Here is a 21,865-nt window from a genome sequence, read left to right as displayed (position 1 = left end):
GACTTAAGTCTACAGCTGTTGACCATTTCCATCAAGTGGTTTCAAAATTTGTGTTAACAACCTCACATGGTTCCCAATGACAAATGGCCAGAGTACCTGTCATTGTTACCTTCCATCATTGTGTAGCATTTCTATATGTGATAACTGTCCCATGTTTAGCATACCAGCTGGATATAATCAACTTGAGTATCACAAGGTAAATTTGCCACAATGAGGTCCAAGCTTGATTCATCTACTTGCAGTGAGATCTTGGATTCCAGCTTAGTGGAGCGTTCTTCCACCTTCAGATCAAGCTGAGAACAAAGGATGATCAGGGAATATTGCATTGCTTAAGTCCCAGGAAGAAGATATCAGTATTCTCTGGTCATACACAACCTTGGCCAGCATCTTTCACAGATCAGCTTAACATTGGTATCTGGCCACTTAATTATCACTAATTAACACTTGTGCCGTCTAAAAGATCAGGGATTCACAACGGGCACCCAGGGATTTCCATCATCTTCACAAGCAAAAACTTTGCCAACACTGGAAGGTGTTGTTTTAGCAACTAAACAGCATTGATCTAGGGTTACTTCTCAGTTATGCTGCAGCTAGAGTAGGATAGCATTAGTGGTTATGTTACTGAACAAGTAATCCAGAGGCTGGGACTAATGATCTAGAAACAAGAGCTCAAATCTCAGTTCAGTTCATTAAATAAATCTGGAATAAAAAGTTAGAATCAGTATTGATGACCACGAAACTATGGGATTGTTGTAAAAACTCATCTAGGTCACTAATGCCCTTTAGGGAAGAAAATTGGCCGTCCAGATCTGCAGCAATGTGGTTGACTATAAACTGCCCTATGAAATGGCCCAGCAAGCCATTCGGTTGCATCAACCTGCTACAAGAAACAATAAGAATAAAACCAGACGGACCACCCAACACGGGACACAACAAACTCACACCTTGCCCAGTCGACTCTGCAAATTACATCAGGATACTTGTGACATCTGCGGCCTTGTAGAACAAGGGCAGCAGACTCATGGGAACACCACCACCTTCAAGTTCCCCACCAAGTCACACACTATCCCGACTTGAAATAATATCACCGTTCTTTCACTGTCGCTGGGTCAAAATCCTGGACCTCCCTCCCTAACAGCACTATGGGTGCTCCTTCATGACCAGGACTGCAGCAGTTCAAGAAGGCAGCTCACCACCACCTTCTCAAGGGCAATTTGGAATGGGGCAATAAATGTTGGCCTTTCCAGTGATGCTCACATCCCATGAACAAATGAAAAAAAGCTAGATAAATCCCCCATCTATGCCACATTCTACTATATGTCTTAGCAGGTCAGGAGATCAACCCTGAAAAATCAATCAATCCCAATAAGGAAGATTTTCGGACACACTTTATTTTCTGTAAAGAAAAGATTATTTATAAGTTTCAACTGAACAACACATTGTCATTCTAGTGACCCACACGTTACTCCAGGAAGACATGATGCTTGGGCCTTCTAATCACCATCAGTCTAGAAGGATCCCACATGGGGAAGATTTTCTCACCCAGGTCTGATCTGACACAACACCCACTACAAGTTCATTTAATTTCAGAACTCTTGAAGGCTATCTGAGCAATTATTACTCACAATACTGCTGGATTCCAGGAAAGCATATACTGCACAGGTCTGAAGGACTGTTTGGAGCACTCTGCTAATTTGTATCATGACAGTTACTTCAAAGGCTGGGGTGTAATATGCCAGTGATTCTTTCATGCCTTCAAAAGCTGCTGGTGAAATGACTCAGCCCATGGCCACTCTTGCTTCTATTGCTGCCTGTCATCCACTTCTAACAGGGCAGCAGTTGGCGAACACCTGATATCACTGTTTACAAAGAACATATGGTACATATGACCATTCATATCTTGGGATGTTTTTCCATGGGATTTGAATCTTGTTCTGAGCAAGCTAATGTCGGAACATTTTGAACCCATGGATTCCAATGAGCTTCCATTTCTTTCCTTTAAGGCCCTTCCTTTATTAGCTCCTTCATCAGCACTACAAATCTGCAAGTTGCACAAGTTAATGATTGATCTTCAATTGTTGGATTTTTTTCCCCCCACATCTCACTATTGTAAGTGGAGTGGTCTGGTTCCAAAGAGTAAATTCACCAATCCTGTGGTTAGAGTGGGAAGCGCACTCGAAGAGTACAGCATCGATTCTCCGAGTCACATCCCATTGAGCAGAGTCGGGAAGTTGACTCTCAAGTCCCAGGTGGCTTTTGAGGAACTGATACAGCAAATATCTTCTGACCCAGAGGAATGATCATTTCTAGTACGAAGAGGTTTTTTTCATCAGTCTGGCCAATGCTTTGTTTCATGTGAAACTAGACTGAAAGAAAACCCATTACTCAATAGCAATTAGCAAACTGGGCCGTCGAATGTATCTCCTTATGGTTTTCATGGCACAGCACAAAAAGATAGAATTCATTTGAACATGTGGAAGATTCCTCTCAATGACATCTTTAAGACAGTAATCTGAAGCAGACCACTTGCTTTTACCAAGTATTACTGTCTTGAATTGGCAGCTCAAGGTGATGAGTACTTTGCTGCTGCTGTGCTCCAAACTAGCCTGAAGAATCTCACCACCAACAGTTTTGCTACTTTGATGCACTTGCTTTTATCATGTGGGGGCTGAATGAATGAGGAGGAATAACTTACTGTAAGTGGAGCTTTTCTCATATTTTTGAAAGAAGTTTCCTCCTAGGCCTTTGCGGGCCGCCCTTCATTTTCTTTCTGACCTGACAAGGCTTGGAGCCATGCTGCTGTATTTATTAGACTTTGTAATTTTCTAGTTACTGTTGCTTTTGCGAGTTCATTAGGTCTGCTGTCTACAACGGTTAAAAAACTGATGATGTGCCTCAGATTAAGGCTGTAGCATAGCAAGGTGAATGCAAATTTTCTTAAAGGGAAGTGTTCTAGACGGCTGCAACCATTACTACAACTAAAGTTAAATGTCTCAAAACAGTGAGAAAGATTCTTTCTACAATAAATGATCTACCGTTCTTTTTAAAACTAGAGGTGCTACATAACTAAAATGAAAACCTTTGCAATGAAATGTGTGTAAATCTTTTATATATGCTTAACAATTAAGGGATGCCACTCTGCAAAGTCAAAAACAGTGAGTTTATTAGAAGCATAGAAATTGCGAGACTGAAAAGGCCCTGGGCCATCTGATTTGTCTCCTCCCATCCCACTAGTCACATGATACAATAATAATGGAGACATTGACTATTCATTGAAATCCTGCAGTTTTTTGCAGGATCAAATGTTTTAATGTTGCAACAACAATCTTCCTTGCCTAATTTTCCACTCTCAAAATATGATTTATTTGATTTCAAGGCCCTTAAATTTATTCTCTGTCACAATGGTGACAGATAGGCTGAGACTTTCCCTGCCCATTATTTGCATCTCTGACCCTGGTGCATCTGTCAGAGGCAGGGCCATTGACATATTTAGGGTGGGTGCCCATGTAATTTCCAGCTGGGGTATTTGCCTCAGTTAAGAGGTTGGATACATACTAAAATGACTTGCTGAAGCCAGTAGCTTGGCTGTGTCACCTAATGAATTAAAAATAAACAAGTGCCCTGCTTTCAAAGAGGCCAACTTCCATACCGCAGGCTCTGTGACTGATTGCAGTAGAGAAACCAAGCTTTTAAATTTTAATTGCACACCTCCAATGCTCTTAGCAACACTGGATGTCAATGATTTACAGTTATTCATTGCTCTCAGCATTGCTAGGGTGCAAAAGGCAGGATATATGTCATCTGAACTATTTATCTCATTTGCATGGCGTGTTGATGTGCCTGCCCATTCATGAGTCAGTGTGTTATGCAGTTGCCCCTAACTCCTGCACACATGGGGCTGGATTTAGTGGAGCCAGCAGGGCTCCTGGCATCGGGCTGAAAAGGCAGTGGGAATCCCGCCTCGGCCATTTGGAGCACTTCCCAGCTCTATTTAATGACGCTCGGGCAATTAAAAGCCCAGCACCAGGATCCCTGTCCCTTTAAAGACAAGGATCCTGCTTCCAAGAACTCCTGGCTAATCAGAAGGCAGGCAGCTCAGCCACTGCCTGTATCACAGAAGGTTTTGGAACCAGGCCCAGTGCAGAAGACTGGAGTCCTGGTAAGTGAGGCAGGGTCGCCGGGGCCAATGTGACAGGCCCTTGCGGTGGAGGGAGGGAGGGTGAGCGTTGGATGCAGCAGGAGGGGGGGGGGCGTTCAGGGAGGTGGGTTGTTTTCCACCTGGGGCCCTCCATGGGCCACAGATAGCCCATGGAGGAGGGATTTGTTTCACTGGGTGACCTCCCTGTGTGGCAGAGGTCCCTCACCCCGCCCCCCCCACCGCTGGCTTAATCCCAGCAGCAGTGCGAAGAGGCCCTTAAGAGGCTGATAGTAGGCCCTCTTTAAGGGCCTCAGTTGGCCTCTGGGCGGGGAGGCCGTCATCGGCCTATCCGCCTGACTTAATTGCGGTGCGACGGGAAGGCAACAGGCCCCCCGCCCCCCCACTTCCCATCGCAATTCTGTGGGCCTCCCCGCCTCCTAGTCCATTTTCAGGGGGGCTTATTAAATCCAGCCCAATTTGTGACAGGTGAATAAAATGGTGGGAACCCAACATGATCGCTCTTACAAGCCCACAATATATCCATTTTATGCTTATTTACCAGACTAAATTTGTGGTGCAAATTCTTAATTCCTTTTATGTTAAAAAAAGTTCAATTCAATTTATTCCTCCTTTGATTGATTAAGCAGCTCCACTCATTCCCGCTAATATGTTGTGGTATTCTGAATCATGTTCCAGATGATGTATGCAACAAGTCCTTACTCTGACCCTGTACTGTCAGCGGACCTTGATCCTCAGCCCATCACAGATGAAGAAGAAGGATTGATATGGGTAGTTGGCCCTGTCTTGGCTGTTGTGTTCATCATCTGCATTGTCATTGCTATCCTCCTATATAAGAGGTAAGAAAATTAGCACTGTAGATTTCAGTGCATAAATTGGTATGTTCAGTGCAGTCAGATCAGGGAAGGACTGCTTTTCAAAGAGCTGCATCTTACCGGTACAGCAATGGCTGCCATTCCATAGGACCATATGAACATACGAATTAGGAGCAGGAGTAGGCCATTCAGCCCCTTGAGCCTGTTCCGCCATTTGATAAGATCATGGCTGATCTGAATGTGGCCTCAACTAGACTTTCCTGTCTGCCCCCTGCCCCTCCCCCCCCCCATAACACTTGATTTGCTTGTCTGTCAAGAATCTATCTAACTCAGCCTTGAATATATTCAATGACCCTGCCTCTACTGCTATCTGAGGAAGCAAATTCAACAGACTAATGACCCTCTGAGAGAAAATAATTACTCCTCATCTCCGTCTTAAATATTTACGGTCATTAAAACAACCAAATAAGGAGTGTCTAATAATAAAAGCAAAATACTGCAGATGCTGGAAATCTGAAATAAAAACAAGAAATGCTGGAAATACTCAGCAGGTCTGGCAGCATCTATGGAAAAGTTATCCTATAGTTTCAAACAGTTTGCAAAATAAGCAGTGAATACTATCACCATAGTGAAGGCAAAGCAGCTCCCATTTGCCAGTATTGCTGTCTCTAATCTCTGGGGGCAGTGCAGATTCAATTCACCGGATTGAAGTATTTAACCTTACTGCATATAAATTAGTTTGAAGTATCAAATGAGGAGTCACTTAAGCAGATTCATGTTGCTTAAGTCAGTTGGATGTCAAAACCAGCAAATGCACAGTTTTGCTGTCAAATTGCTGTCCCTGATTCTGAGCTGACCCATTACTCAGGGAATAATCCACATTACCTTGCCACATACTGTCAAATGAAGTGCCCTCCTCATCCCTAATGGAGACGTGCTGTGCTTGGAGCCCACAGTAAAAGCTCTTTGATGTCTCCACCTCCAGCTTCTGCAATCGTTATTTTCTTTGCATGTGTCAGTCCTTTTGCACATCAGACAATTTTGCTTTTACAGATTCTTGGTTGTTGCTAAGTTTATCATTGGCTCAGTCTGCAAGCATCCAATAAATCTAGGCATGGTCTCAATTTGACTTATTTAGTTTCCTCCGAGACTGATGATTGGTAAACATTTAACAATACCAAATTGGACTATCACCACCTTCACTAGAACAATAATTAAGTGTGGCATTTCAGTATAGTCTGGCCGTAAGTGAATGTGACATTAGAATTGAAATATATTTCTGTTGAAGCACGCGTGTTACTGTTTTCTTGGCCTGACCTTTAGTCCTTCATTATACTGCTATTAGAAAGCATTAACTGCACTGATGAACTGTCAGTTCCTAATTTGCATGTTAAGTAACATGTTCCCTGCCAGTAAGACATCTGCAGTGAAGCAAGTACGTTGCCATGACTATTGCTCTTTGAATAGGAAGCTAACAGACTGACCTTTTTTTTTCTCCTGTTGCGTTACAATGGGACAGCAAACCTGACAGGTAAGCAACGATATAACTGCTCAAGGAGGGGTTATGTGTTGGGGTGGTGGTGGTGAATCAGTTTCCTGAGGAACAGGAAACGTGATACCTTAGTTTTAAACAAAGAACTACTTGGTTTAACCCTGAAATCGTTGCATGTAGTCATCAATATTAATGATCTTATTGATGGCCCATAGTCGTAAAACAAGCACAAAAGCAAATATCACCTCTTACTGTTTCCCCCAAAGGACTTCATCAGGAAACAGTCTGCCTAAATATTTAGACTGGACGGACAAAACAAGAATCTGTTATGAAGCACTTACAGCAGCGTGTAGTGGTACTGCTGCTGGGTAGCCCATCACCACTCCCTCAGTTATATCCTGAAATTTTGTATAATGATTTCCATCGTTCACAGAAGCATACACTTTATTAATAACTGCCGGCGGCAAACAAAAGCCACATGACCAAGCAGTTTCAGAGCTGCAGCACGATAATGTGACTTGCCATCCGGAACAGTTTTGGTTTGCCTCTTTCATCATTTTCTACAGTATGCATTTTTTAAACTTCTTTTCCTCGCAGCCTTTATAATTGAACGGAAGTAGCTATGAAGTTATCTAGCAAAATATGATTACATATTTGAGGAAATGACTTTCTTTTAACCACGGTTTTTAATAAAAAGGGTAGGTAAAGCCCATTTTCCGATTTTGTAATACATTTATGGATATTGCTCCAGTGATCATGCCAGTGGGATGGAAAGGACTTGACAGTAGACTGCGGCTGAGGAACGTAATTGAATTTAAATGATACCTATGTATACAATGTAAATGCCCGCAAGCTCTATATGATGTGGAGGGAGAAAATGGAAAAAAAAACTTTTAGTATGTGAAAATAGACATTCCGCATGGAGCAAAGCACAAAAATTGAGAATAAGCTTATCTAATGTTGCTGCAGTTACTATTAGTCAAGGAAATATTTAACAGGTTGACTTTTGTTGTTTCTGCAGTTATCTGGTTGTTCATAAATCTGCTTCTTCAGCTCATTTAACTGCACAGTGTTCAATCTGTTTCCATGATTGCTAACAACAATGTTCTCCTTGTAGGAAAAGAACAGAGTCTGATTCGAGAAAGAGCAGTATTCCTAATAGCAAGGAATTACCTTCCCATCATCCCACAGACCCAGTAGAACTGAGACGTCTCAATTTCCAGACTCCAGGTGAGATGGGGAAAAGTTTAAGTCCAATCCTCCCAGGTTTGTGTTGACCATATTTTTGAGGTTTTTTTTGTGGGGGGGTGGGGGTATGTGGCTACACAAAACTCTATTGACTTTTCTCATCACATGCTCAAAAATACAGGTATTTACCTCGTGTTGAGTTTAAGATCTATCAGTGAAGAGCTTCCGACTAAAAAAAAAAGAAAGGAAAAAGGAAAACAAGGATTTGTCTCCGCATTTTGTCTGCTGTGCTGTTCAGTGTTGATATTTTCCTATATGATCATTGTATGCTACACCGAATCCATGCTGGCACGACTGCCTCTATTGGTGATAATACTCTGATTGACGAATTTAAGATGTCACATATTTGGGGTTGCTAAAAACAACCAACAGACTCTGTAAAGGCTCTGGTTGGGACTGTTTGACTTTTTCACCAGCAATTATGTGGGTATTAGTACTCCAATGGTAGTTTTCAACTAGTGCAAATTATTGCTGGGACTTTGTTCTCTCTGAAAGTACATAGTCTTTTTTTAATTAAAATGTTCTTACCTATCCTCACTTCATTAAGCTCTGTAAAGGAATGAAGAGGAAAAATAGTGTCTATGTGACCAAGTAGCATAATCAGTCTCTGCTCACTGCTGTCTGGTCTGGATTTGAGTCCTGCAAGAGGCTGACAGCGACTAACCAAGAGTGCAGTGAGTTTCAGAAACTAGCAGCGAGGCCACTAGCTGAAATGCCTGGCAGAGTAAATGTTTCCCCACTTTTTATCTCACCTCAAAGGAGTTAGGTCACCTGTCAGCTGAAGCTGGAATGCTGTTGCATTGAACGTCATGTACTGGTCTGTGATGTATTTGCCAAGTTTCCCCCTTATGAAGGAGTTAATCATTTAACATGCAGGTGGCATTAAACCCCCGCTTAAATGTGACTGAATTGACTTAAAAAAAGCTGCCAATAGCAAGTAAGCTATTGTTTAAAGCCACAAATTAGCTCTGGTCCTGTGAAAGGGTTTCGTTAAGGGGACTATTTCATCATTGATCTGAGTTTGCTGTTTGATGCAATGCTCCTTCAGTGCGTTCACCAAACCAAGAATCGTAAAGAGAATGACAGTTCACAATGCAGTCGTGATTATTTCCCAAACATATTCTAGATCAGATGTACTCATTTTACACCACAACGGTGAACAAATAACAATTTAATCATATGCTAAACAACAGAGACAAAGGAAAATCCAACAGGTTCTGATATTACTTATATGGCCTACTTTGAATTAATACTCCGCTCAAGTCTGGAAACAATACAGTATCATCCAGTAAATAAACAGATTTAAGTAACAGTAACCCCTTAAAGAATGATCCTCAAAAGAAATAAAATTGGAAAGAAAAGAGGAGATACTTGTATGCAGTAGAAATTGATCCTATAGTGAGGGCTGAGAACCACAATGAATGAGAATGCAGCTCTTTGACCCCGTGGACCTAGGTTTCAATCTAGATCCAACTGATGGCATGAAAGGCTCTGGCTGCTGTTTAAACATTCTAAGTGACAGTCATCCTGGAACATGTACAAGTCCACAGAAAAAGCCAAGACATAATTCAGCATTAATTGCCAAAAAAGGGTTGCTAGTGTGAGGAAACAAAATGACAAAAGTTACCCTGGTATACTTGGGTGCTTTTCTGAGATTGGTAATAAGATGCATTAGCCTACATTTTCCAATCAGTCTTATTTTATTGCTAGTAGGACCATAGTATCCCGTGGGTACTTGCAGCATTAAAGCTATGCTGACTGGAAAATTTCAGCCATCAACCTTGAAATTAGGATATGCAAAAATTAGCATACAAATGCTTAACATATTTGTGTGAAGTTCCTTCCTCCACTATTTTTAGAGGTATCAGTCCATTTATTATACATGGATTAACACCTCCATTAAAATAGTGGGAAAAGGAATTTAATACAAATGCAATAAGCATATTTATTCTAATTTTCTTAGTATAATTTCAAGGCCAACACTAGGTCATGCAGAAAGAGCTGAACTTTGTATCTGCCTAGGCAATACCTGACCTCTGCTGCTTAGTGCTGGTGATTCAAATGGAAAATGCTCTTTTTTGCTTTAAATATATTTGGCACTTCAATGTAGACAAAAAAACTATCTTTCCCTTCTCTCAAAAAGATATTCTACCTGGCAACACCCCGTAAATTGAAACTACAAATGTCTTTCAATAAAAGCGTAGAGAAATAATCATTCTCTTTTGCAGGCCTGGCATTTTGCACAATGACCCCTGATTGCTTCTGATGCATGGCAATGTCAGGTTCAACTAACCGGCTTGTTTGAAATGACCCTCATGTGACCTCAAATTCCCAACTTAACAGGAATTGAGGATGTTTTTTCTTTAATAGAAGCACTGAAACATAAATATTGATTTCCTTTGGAAAATTTCCTTTTCTGAATGGCTGCCTCCTGTTCCCAGCACAATCAGTCTACAGTTAGGAGGACAGCTCTCTGCGATTTGATGTCAAATCTCAAAAGTGACTCATCGCATTGAGTCTGTGGCATGGTCATGTGGGTTAAAACAGCCAAGGCTGGGGAAACATAACAACCAGTAATGTGAAAAAAGGAGCAGAATCTAATCCACATTTAGGGACTTCAGTAGCAGAGTCCAGTAAATGAGAGAGCATCATTCATTTCAATGTCTTTTGTATCTGATGTTGTTGTAGGTACTGAGTAATTTATGGAGTTGTGACTGTGACCTGTGCAGCTATTACTAACCTATATTTATCATTTCCAACTGGCTTTCCCTTTTACAGCCTTGGCCAATAACTCAGTCCCCCTATGCCTCCCTGATTGGCTCTGTCTCCTCCCTCTCTAGCTACACTACTACTCAGTATTTATATGATAATATTACTCTTGCATGAATAGGTCTAAGTATCTTATATTTCTGTTTTGATATTTGAGCACTCAATCAAAGTACAATATCATTGTGATTTTTTAAAGGATTTCCGCAGTCCTATTGTTTGCCTTCCGTGCACATCCATATCATCGTGTCTGTGTGTAGTTCTCGATGCTCCAGCAGTCACTCCGTTAATATTCCTCACCAGCTGCTGGATGTTGACATAAAACCAGTGAAATATTTCCTAGCCTTTTCCTGATGTGTGCAGAGACACGTAAAATTGTCCTAAAAATTAATGAAGGGCAATGAAGAGTTTTTTGATGACTATTCAGAATGATAACGAAACCTGGCAGGGTAGGAGGAGAACTCCTGAATCTTACTTCTCTTGGAGAAAGATTTTTTCCTCCCAAAAATATACTTTAATCATAAAAAATTTGCAAAAATACATTACAAAGCAGTTCAAATATCACATTTTGGAAAGTACGATAGAGAGCAGATTTCTTTGATGGAGAAACATGAGGTGCCTCACAACTCTTCCCATTCCATTTTATGTACAATGTAGATTTTTTTATTTCCAAAATATACTTTATTCATAAAAATCTGTAAAAAAAAATACATTACCAGTTTCAAACAGCGCCAAGTCAAAAATTACAAACAGTGCAAAGGTGATCAGTTTCCTTCAATATACTCATGAGTTGCCTCACAACCCTTCCATTTCATTTGTTGTGCCATATGCATTTTTACATTTTACAGCACACAAAATTTTCCCGATACAGTTCGAGGGGTTTCCCATGGATCCAGCCCCTCAGTTCAGCTTGGTGGGGGGACCTTACACAGTGATCTTTCCCCATTGAGCCTTCGCTGTGGCTGCCCCAAGCTTTAGTGCATCCCTCAGCACGTAGTCCTGGACCTTGGAATGTGCCAGTCTGCAACATTCGGTCGTGGACAACTCTTTGCGCTGGAAGACCAGCAAGTTTCGGGCAGACCAAAGGGCATCTTTCACCGAATTGATAGTCCTCCAGCAGCAGTTGATGTTTGTCTCGGTGTGCGTCCCTGGGAACAGCCCGTAGAGCACAGGGTCCTGTGTTACAGAGCTGCTTGGGATGAACCTCGACAAAAAGCACTGCATCTCTTTCCATGTTTACGCCTGCAGTAGATTGTAGGAACAATACAGGCAGCAGTAGTTGACCCTGGAATCATCACATAGGCAGGAGTAGCTTATTTATGTCACACTGAGCAAAATAAATCAAATGGTAATAGTTGCCCTCTTCCCCCAGCCCACCTCCCCTGCAATCTGCTAACAGTGGAAATATTTTTGAAGTTCTAATTGTGTTGCAGTGTTGGTGTGTTTAGTACTTGCTCAGTAATGCTGGTGCTTGCTATTTGCATTCAGCCCATCATTGAAATTAAACTGCATGTAAATGTCTGCTGTGTGAGTAATTTTTATTATCAAACGTTTATATGGAGATGAAATTGATTTATTTTTTCCCTTTTCAAAAAAATTTGCAATGAAATGATTCAGTTTTTTTTTGAAAAAAGCATTTTCAGTTGGCATCTCTACCAATTTGATTTATCTTCCCAGTATTTTATGTGAAATTTTCCATCTCAATTTCCTTTGGTGGAAGAGCAGCAACGTTATTTATACACCCCCCGTTTTCTTTACAGGTTCAGGTGTCTCCAGTTACCATGGTAACCTCCATTCGACAAGTTAGTTTCCCCTAACATTAGTTCACTTCTTCTTTCTTCTGAACCCTGTTCTCTCCTTTCAGGCTTCTGGCTGCTTGTTGTGTAGTTCACATTCTGCAGTACTCATTCTAACTCAATACAGAGAGCATTTTGTATATTGCAGGAAGAAAGTTTGAAATGACAATGCTGTCATTACTCAAAGCAGCAGTGAGCGTCAGGGCTAACCTTCCATCTTCTCTGCCCAGCTAACCTCAGCAACATGCAGTCCAAACTTTTTTTGTCCTTCTCACTTTAGGAATGTGAGCTTTCAGAGCATGCTCGGTGACTGTTAATTGACTTGAGAGCTCTTCTCTTCTGAGCATGCCCTGCTTTGAGTAATCAAACTGTCTGCCTGCTTTTTTTTTCTCTCTCTCCACATCAAACATGGTTACTAGTTTACACATCAAGCTCTTCTAACAATTGCTTTTCAGACTTGTGTTGTGCTGCTGTGTCATTAAACACTGCTGTTGTAACACACATTTTATTCTTGTCCAATTTGTCAGGCATGGCTAACCATCCACCAATCCCTATCTCTGAGCTTGCTGATCACATTGAGCGGCTGAAAGCCAATGACAACTTGAGGTTCTCTCAAGAGTATGAGGTAAATCAGTTTTTTGTTGTTACCATGTACAATGTTTCCAAGTTTGCTTTAAAAGGTTACAAAATGCATTTTGACTAAAGAAAGAAGATAGAACCTTTTTTATTTGAAAAAAATGGTTGCTTAATTACTAATCCTTTTTTATTTATTTATTTAGTCTTTATAATCCACAATGGGAATGGAATTAATTTCCAGTTAAATTGGAGCTTTGGTCTCTTTTCTCCCCACACATGGAGTTTTTACGTAGCCCGAAGCCCACTAAAACAAAGCATCTGAGAAGGAAACTGGGTTTTAAAATGGAGAATACAAAATCTTAAGTAGGGAAGAGATATAATTGAATGAATCTTGAATTTAAACATTTTTCCTCATAATAAAGTGATAATGTGCATGTGTGTTGTGGTGTTGAATGAACCAAGGTTTGCAGACCCGACATTCAAATCCACAACATACTAGAGGTACACAGCCAGCCTCGAGACAGAGAACAGGTTAACAGATGCTGGTCGGCCTGCTGTGTATTTGCAACATTTTATGTTTCTATTTAAAATTTCTAGCATTTTTAGTTTTTGTTTTATCTTGAAGTTCAAACACATCAGTCTCTAGGCTCAAAGAGCGAAATACTGCAGACATGAAAACATAAAAAGGAACAGAAAATACTGGAAGCACTCAGCAGATTGGGCAGCATTTGCGATGAAGGTAGGGTTATGCTACAAATGAACTGTCTCTAAGGAGAAAAAGAGCCAGCAAAAGGAGAGTGGAAAGAAAAAAACGATCCGCAATTATGTGGAAGACAGGAGATGATCAAATGACAAGTGATAACAGTGTGACAAAATAAAACTGTAATGAGAGCAATCGGATAAAATATGTAATGGAGGCCCAGAGCATGTGTAAAGGGTCACAGGAGAATGAAGAAGGGTTTGTACCAATTGGGTTCTGACAAAAGGTCATTAATTTGAAGCATTAGCCCACTCTTCCTCTCTCCACGGATACTGCCTGATCAACTGAGTGTTTCCAGCATTTTTGGTCTCTAGGCTCTGTTTGGTATTACTCCACACTGTGCAACTATGCAGTCACATCTTAATTAGTTTTGACATAATAATGTTATAATACAGTATTTCATTTTTTTTTTCATTTGTTTACCAAACACTGGACTTCGTGTTATTTCAGATCCTGACCCCCAGCTGCCATTCTTTTTACCAGAATTCCAAAGGAGAATGGTTGCCGGGGCGAAGTTGCATCATTACCTGCTCAGAGTGCAGACAGGTAATGTGCTCCCAGACTTGTGCCAGTGGTAGAATTAAAATGGAATCTTACCATCTGCATCACTTTCAACAATCAAATATTTGTGAAGAATTATGATTGATAGCATTATTTCCTTCAGTTCTCTCCATTTCAGTCAATTTGTAATTATGGACTGGATTTTACGCCGGGCGGACAGGAGCTGACCATCGATGTAAAAGTCCAGTCTGGGGATGCGACCCACATTTTACGGGTCCCCAGGCTTTAATTGTTCAGAGGTGGGACTTCCACCCACTTGAAGGAGGAAGTCCCACCTCGTTGAGCTGCCAGCCAATCATTGGGCTGGCAGCTCTTAGTCCCAGCAGCACCACTGGGAGTCGTGGCCACTGCTGGGACTGCAGCCCAGCCGAGGAAATGGAGCCAGGACTGAAGGACATGAGGGTTGCCTCGCCAGGCTAATCGGTCACGGCCCGGCGAGGCAAGGATAGTCATTTGGAAGTGGGGGGCGGCCTGGGGGTAGTTAGGAAAGCGGGGGCAGCCCTCAATCGGGCACCCTATGCCCGATTGTCAGGGACAGCCCCCCACCCCCGGTGCGATGAAAGGCCTTGATTGGCCTGGGGTGGGCAGCCCCTTTCTCGCGCCCCCCACGGCCCATGTAAAGTCTCCCGGTGCCTCCTGCTCAATTTCACACCATCCCCGCCACCATCTGGCTCACTGGGGTGGTGTAAAATTCCAGCCTATGTTTTGCTTAAACAGTGGCGCAGTGTTTAGCACCCCAGCCTCACAGCTCCAACGACCCGGGTTCAATTCTGGGTACTGCCTGTGTGGAGTTTGCAAGTTTTCCCTGTGTTTGTGTGGGTTTCCTCCAGGTGCTCCGGTTTCCTCACACATGCCAAAGACTTGCAGGTTGATAGGTAAATTGGCCATTAGCAATTGCCCCTAGTGTAGGTAGGTGGTAGGGAAATATAGGGACAGGTGGGGATGTGGTAGGAATATAGGATTCGAGTAGCATTAGTATAAATGGGTGGTTGATGGTCGGCACAGACTCGGTGGGCCGAAGGGCCTGTTTCAGTGCTGTATCTCTAAACTAAACTAAAACTAAACGTGACTAGAAATTGTATTATTGGAGGCACCAGCTGAAGGGAGTTACATAGCCTAGCCATTACTGTCAGTCATTTACAGGAGGCCTGTCTGATCTGGGAAAACAGTATCTTTTTGCAGTTTTATCCATTCCTTTATACCTGTGGTGTGCAACTTTCCCCTGTCCAAAACTGGGTGGACGAACATAAGAAATAGGAGCAGGAGTAGGCCACGCGACCCTTCAAGCCTGCTCCACCATTCAATAAGTTCTTGGCTGAACTAATTACTCCACATTTCCACCTACCTCCGATAACCTTCCACCCCCTTGCTTATCAAGAATCTATCTACCTCTGCCTTATAAATATTCAAAGACTCAGCTTCCACTGCCTTTTGAGGAAGAGAATTCCAAAGACCCACGACCCTCTGAGAGAAAAGATTTCTGCTCATCTCTGTCTTAAAAAAGGGGCGGCACAGTGGCGCAGTGGTTAGCACCGCAGCCTCACAGCTCCAGCGACCCGGGTTCAATTCTGGGTCCTGCCTGTGTGGAGTTTGTAAGTTCTCCCTGTGTCTGCGTGGGTTTCCTCCGGGTGCTCTGGTTTCCTCCCACATGCCAAAGACTTGCAGGTTGATAGGTAAATTGGCCTTTATAAATTGCCCATAATATAGGTAGGTGGTAGGGAAATATAGGGACAGGTGGGGATGTGGTAGGAATATGGGATTAGTATAAATGGGTGGTTGATGGTCAGCACAGACTTGGTGGGCCGAAGGGCCTGTTTCAGTGCTGTATCTATAAATAAAAAAAAATAAAAATAAATGGGTGATCCTTTATTTTTAAACAGTGATCCCTAGTTCTAGATTCTTCCAAAAGGGCAAACATCCTTTCCACATCCACCCTGTCAAGACCCTCAGGATCTTATATGTTTCAATCAAGTCACCTTTTACTCTTCTAAATTCCAGCATATACAAGCCTAGCCTATCCAGTCTTTCTTCATAAGACAGCCCACCCATTCCAGGTATTAGTCTAGTAAACCTTCTCTGTACTGCCTCCAACACATTTACATCCTTCCTTAAATAAGGAGACCAGTATTGTACACAGTACTCCAGATGTGGCCTCTCCAATGCCCTGTATAGTTGAAGCATAACCTCCCTATTTTTGTATTCAATTCTCCTCGCGATAAACGATAACATTCTATTAGCTTTCCTAATTACGTGCTGTACCTGCATACTTACCTTTTGCGATTCATGCACGAGGACACCCAGATGCCTCTGTATCTCAGAGCTCTGCAATCACTCACCATTTAGATAATATGCTTTTTTATTCTTCCTGCCAAAGTGGACAATTTCACACTTTCCCACATTATACTCCATTTGCCAGATCTTTGCCCATTCACTTAACCTTTCTATATCCCTTTGCAGCCTCCTTATGTCCTCTTCACAAGTTATTTCCTACATATCTTTGTGTCATCAGCAAATTTAGCAACCAAAACCTTCGGTCCCTTCATCAAAGGCATTTATATAAATTGTAAAAAGTTGAGGTCCCAGCACAGATCCCTGTGGCACACCACTCATTACATCTTGCCAACCAGAAAATTACCCATTTTTGCCTACTCTCTGTTTCCTGTTAGCTAACCAATCTTCTATCCATGCCAAATGTTACTCCCTACACCATGAGCTTTTATTTTCTGCAATAACCTTTGATGTGGCATCTTATCAAATGCCTTCTGGAAATCTAAGTACAATGCATTCATCGGTTCCCCTTTATCCACAGCACATGTAATTCCCTCAAAGAACTCCAATAAATTGGTTAAACATGATTTCCCTTTCACAAAACCATGTTGACTCTGCCTGATTACCCTGAATTTTTCTGAATGCCCTGCTATAACGTCTTTAATAATAGCTTCTAATGTTTTCCCTAAGACGGATGTTAAGCTAACTGGCCTGTAGTTTCCTGCTTTTTGTCTCCCTCCCTTTTTGAATAGAGGAGTTACATTCGCTATTTTCCAGTCTAACGGAACCTTCCCCGAATCTAGGGAATTTTGGAAAATTAAAACTAACGCATCAGCTATCTCACTGGCCACTTCTTTTAACACCCAAGGATGAAGTCCATCAGGACCCAAGGACTTGTCAGCCTGCAGCTCCAACAATTTGTTCAGTACCACTTCCCTGGTGATTATAATTTTCTTGAGTTCCTCCCTCCCTTCCATTTCCTGACTTACAGCTAATACTTGTATCCTCAATAGTGAAGACCGATGCAAAGTATCTGTTTAGTTCATCGGCCATCTCCTCATTATCCATTATTAATTCCCCAGACTCACTTTTTATAGGACCAATGCTCATTTTGCTAACTTTTCTTTTTAAAATATCTATAGACCTGTCCCCTGACCTTTCAATGCCAGCACTCTGTAACTGCTTACAATTGAATGTTTGAGGATGACCTGGGGTGATTTGGCCGACAATTTTTCATTCTCCTTGTCAGGTAGAAATTAGCCTCTGTTCAACTAACAGCCCCTGACTGTTAGAGCTGAGGGGTAAAAGAAGTCTAAACTCGCAAGAAAATCTGTTTTCGTCCAACTTTTTTGACATAGATGTATTTTTCAAGATGTCAAACAAAATGCTTGTGGATTTTTCCATAAACACACATGAATGAGTGTTTTGGAGTTTGTGTAAATTCACACGAACAACCAGCAAAGTTGCGACAATTGAGATGAACTTGAATCTCAGTTTTACATCGTATTTACAGCACAGAAACAGGCCATCTGCCCATGCCAGTGTTTACTATGCCAGTGTTTATGCTCTACCCTTCTTCATCTAACGCAATCAACCTATCCTTCGATTCCTTTACCCCTCATTCATTTATCGAGCTTCCTTTTAAATGCATCTGTGCTAGTCTCCTCAACTACTGCTTGTGGTTGACAGTTCCACATTCGAACCACTCACTAGGGAAAGGAATTTTCCTGAATTTCCAATTGGATTTCTTACTGACTATCTTATATTTATAACCTGTATTTTTGGCCTTTCCCGCAAGTGGAAATACCATCTCTAAGTCTACCCTATCAAACTCTTTTATAATCTTAAAGACCATTATCAGGTCATCCCTTTTTTAAAGAAACGAACCCCAGCCTTTTCAATTTTTCCTGATAGCTGTAGCCTTTCAGTTCTGATATCATTCTAATTAAATGTTTTTGCATCTTCTCAAATGCCTCTATTATCGTTTTTATAATATGGGGCTAAATTTTCAACCTGGGATCGGGAACCCAACAGCCCGATAATTTCTGGGTCCCAACCCCGCGACACAATCTTCAAACATAGACGCCCTAGTTGGGCCGGCGGTGGGCTCAGTGCCCAGTTAGTGGCACCGAGCTCTGCTAGAAGGCAGGAGCTGCCTGCTGAGCACCATCATCAAAGGCAGAAGGCAGCCATGACTGGGCCTGCCGCTGCCTTGCAGAATAGAGGAGGCAGGATATCGGAGGGCAGAGAAGTGGCCAAACGGTCGGCTAAAAGATGCTGTGTCCAATCTCACACAAAAATCCCTAGTGACAACATTTTTTTCTCATTCAAAAAATAATTTAATTGCTCCCCGCCTTGAACCCGACAGCTGTGCACTTGTGTGCACCTGATGTTCAGGTTTGTTGATTTGCGGATTGAAAATCAGCTTCTGGCTCTCCCTGACTCGATAACAAGCTCCTCAAGGAACTTAACAGGCTGTTAATTGGATGCTAGCGGGTTCCCAGCTCCCCACACCACCACCTGTGCCGCCCCTGCCCTCACTTTGAAAATGCCAGTGCATCCTGGAGGCGTCGGGACACTGACATGTCATCCGGGAACACTGTTTTCAAATCGTGCCAGCTCCCATTCTCGCCCCCATGAGTGATTGAAAATCCCAGACATGGGGACCAGAACTGTACAACAGTATTCCAAGTGTGGTCTAACCAAGGGTTTATACAATATCAGCTTACATTTATATAGCGCCTTTAATGTAATAAAATGTCCCAAGACGCTTCACATGAGAATTATAAAATAAAGTATGACACTGAGTCACAAAAGGAGATATTAGGTCAGATGACCAAAAGCTTTGTCAAAGAGATAGGTTTTAAGGAGTAGCTTAAAGAAGGAAAGTGAGGTGGAGAGGTAGAGAGGTGTAGTGAGGGTATTCCAAAGCTCTCTCGAACTGAAGGCACAGCCACCAATGATGGAACAATCAAAATCAGGGATGCTCAAGAGGCCAGAATTAGAAGAGTGCAGATCTTGTGGTTGGGTGGGGGGGGGGTGGGGAGGGTGCGGTTGTGGCCTGGAGGAGATTGAAGAGTTAGGGAGGGCCGAGGCCATGTATGGATTTGAAAAGAAGGATGTGAATTTTAAAATCAAGATGTTGCTTGACTTGGAGCCAGTGTAGGACAGCGAGCACAGGGGTGATTTGATGTGAATTAAGACATGCGCAGCAGAGTTTTGGATGGCCTCATGTTTAGGAAGGGTAGAATATGGGAGGCCAGCCAGGAGTGCATTGGAATAGTCAAGTCTGGAGGTAACAAAGGCTTGAATGAGGATTTCAGCAGCAGATGAGCTGAGGCGGGTGAAGCTGGGCGAGATACGGAGGTGGAATTAGGTGGTCTTTGTAATGGCACAAATATGAGGTCAGAAGCTCATCTCGGGATTAAATGTGACAAGAAGGTGACGAACAGACTGTTGCTCAGGAGAGGGATGGGGTTGGTAGCTAGGAAGTGCAGTTCAAAATGGGCAACAAAAACATGGCTTTTGAGAGCCATGAGAGTGACTGCCCTTGACATCAAGGCAGCATTTGACCGAGTATGGTATCGAGGAGCCCTAGCAAAACTGAGGTCAATGGGATTCAGGAGGAAAACCCTCCGCTGCTTGGAGTCATACCTAGCGTAAAGGAAGATGATTGTGGTTGTTGGAGGTCAATCATCTGAGCTCCAGGACATCATTACAGGAGTTCCTCAGGGTAATGTCCTAGGCCCAACCATCTTCAGCTGCTTCATCAATGACCTTACTTCAATCATAAGGTCAGAAGTGGGGATGTTCGCAGATGATTGCACAATGTTCAGCACCATTCGTGACTCCTCAGATACTGAAGCAGTCAGTGTAGAAATGCAGCAAGACCTGGACAATATCCAGGCTTGGGCTGATAAGTGGCAAGTAACATTCGCACCACACAAGTGCCAGGCAATGACCATCTCCAACAAGAGAGAATCTAACCATCTCCCCTTGACATTCAACAGCATTACCATCACTGAATCCCCCACTATCAACATCCTAGGGGTTACAATTGACCAGAAACTGAACTGGAGTAGCCAGTGGCTACAAGAGCAGGTCAGAGGCTAAGAATCCTGAGGCGAGTAACTCACCTCCTGACTCCCTAAAGCCTGTCCACCATCTATAAGGCACAAGTCAGGAGTGTGATGGAATACTCTCCACTTGCCTGGATGGGTGCAGCTCCAACAACACTCAAGAAGCTCAACACCATCCAGGACAAAGCAGCCCGCTTGATTGGCATCCCATCTACAAACATTCACTCCCTCCACCACCGACGCACAGTGGCAGCAATGCGTACCATCTAAGATGCACTGCAGCAATGCACCAAGACTCCTTAGACAGCACCTTCCAAAGCTGCAACCTCTACCAACTAGAAGGACAAGGGCAGCAAATACATGGGAACACCACCACCTGCAAGATCCCATCCAAGTCACACACCATCCTGACTTGGAACTATATCGCCGTTCCTTCACTGTCGCTGGGTCAAAATCCTGGAACTCCCTTCCTAACAGCACTGTGGGTGTACCTACCCCAGATGGACTGCAGCAGTTCAAGAAGGCAGCTCACCACCACCTTCTCAAGGGCAATTAGGGATGGGCAATAAATGCTGGCCTGGCCAGCGACGCCCACATCCCAGGGATGAATGAAAAAAAAGGTGAGCAGGAAACCCCTGTAGAGCTGTCAAGTCAGTAATTTAAATATTTAAATAATCAATTAATTATGGGTTTAACAGCCAGCGCATGGGTTTCCTGTACTGTGTTGAACTCACCAGGGTCAACATGGCGAGAACACAACAGGGAGCCGTTGTTCAATAAAACTGACAGGCTTGAAAGCTTTAAACAGTGAAACTGGACAGCTGCTGGCCTGCCTTTGTGAAAAGTTGTGCTCACAGCACTTGTCCCGGGAGCCTGATTTCACTGCCTCAATGGCGATTTCCAATGTTTTGGAAGTCATTTAACCTACCTTGGACTTTACTCACCTTGATCTTATCTTCCCTACTGTCAGCTTTCACTGCAGCATGGGAGCAGCTTATGCAGCTCTAGCTTGCACCTCTGATGAGGAAGAAGAGGAGCAGCAGCAGCACCAGGAGCTGCAGCAGCGGCCTTCTTTGCAGCCACATGCTGCTCCACAGGACAGACAGGATGGACACAGAGATGCAGCTGCAAGGAGGCAATACCTCCAATACAGGGTCTACAGGCAGGGGGCCAGCTTTCTGGGCATGACTGAGCACCAGTGCCTCAGGAGGCTCAGGCTTTCACAGCAGGTTGTCGCTGACATCTGCAGCCTCCTGGAACAAGATCTCCTTCCCGGTGGACCAGGACAACACACATTGCCAGTGGCTGTCACTGGAGGGCCAACCCTGGTTCTCTGTCTCTCCCTGGA

General features: G+C 42.9%; 1 protein-coding gene across 8 annotated transcripts in view; it reads left to right on the top strand.

Annotated features, from left to right (window-relative positions):
* The window catches only part of LOC137369468 (receptor-type tyrosine-protein phosphatase delta), a 618,622-nt gene that overhangs the window by 505,143 nt on the left and 91,614 nt on the right, over window positions 1-21,865 (top strand). For 5 of the 8 annotated variants that reach the window (XM_068030719.1, XM_068030716.1, XM_068030717.1 and 2 more), the window contains 4 exons: window positions 4,835-4,995; window positions 7,581-7,693; window positions 12,238-12,279; window positions 12,801-12,898. In XM_068030719.1, coding sequence (XP_067886820.1) covers window positions 4,835-4,995; window positions 7,581-7,693; window positions 12,238-12,279; window positions 12,801-12,898 — 414 coding nt within the window. The remainder of the gene's footprint in view (window positions 1-4,834; window positions 4,996-7,580; window positions 7,694-12,237; window positions 12,280-12,800; window positions 12,899-21,865) is intronic. The other 3 variants (XM_068030721.1, XM_068030720.1, XM_068030723.1) reach the window with 1 other exon arrangement.

The sequence above is a fragment of the Heterodontus francisci genome, chromosome 4 (assembly GCF_036365525.1).
Source record: "Heterodontus francisci isolate sHetFra1 chromosome 4, sHetFra1.hap1, whole genome shotgun sequence".
Classification (NCBI taxonomy): Eukaryota; Metazoa; Chordata; class Chondrichthyes; order Heterodontiformes; family Heterodontidae; genus Heterodontus; species Heterodontus francisci.
This window is presented reverse-complemented; position numbering and strand designations above follow the sequence as displayed.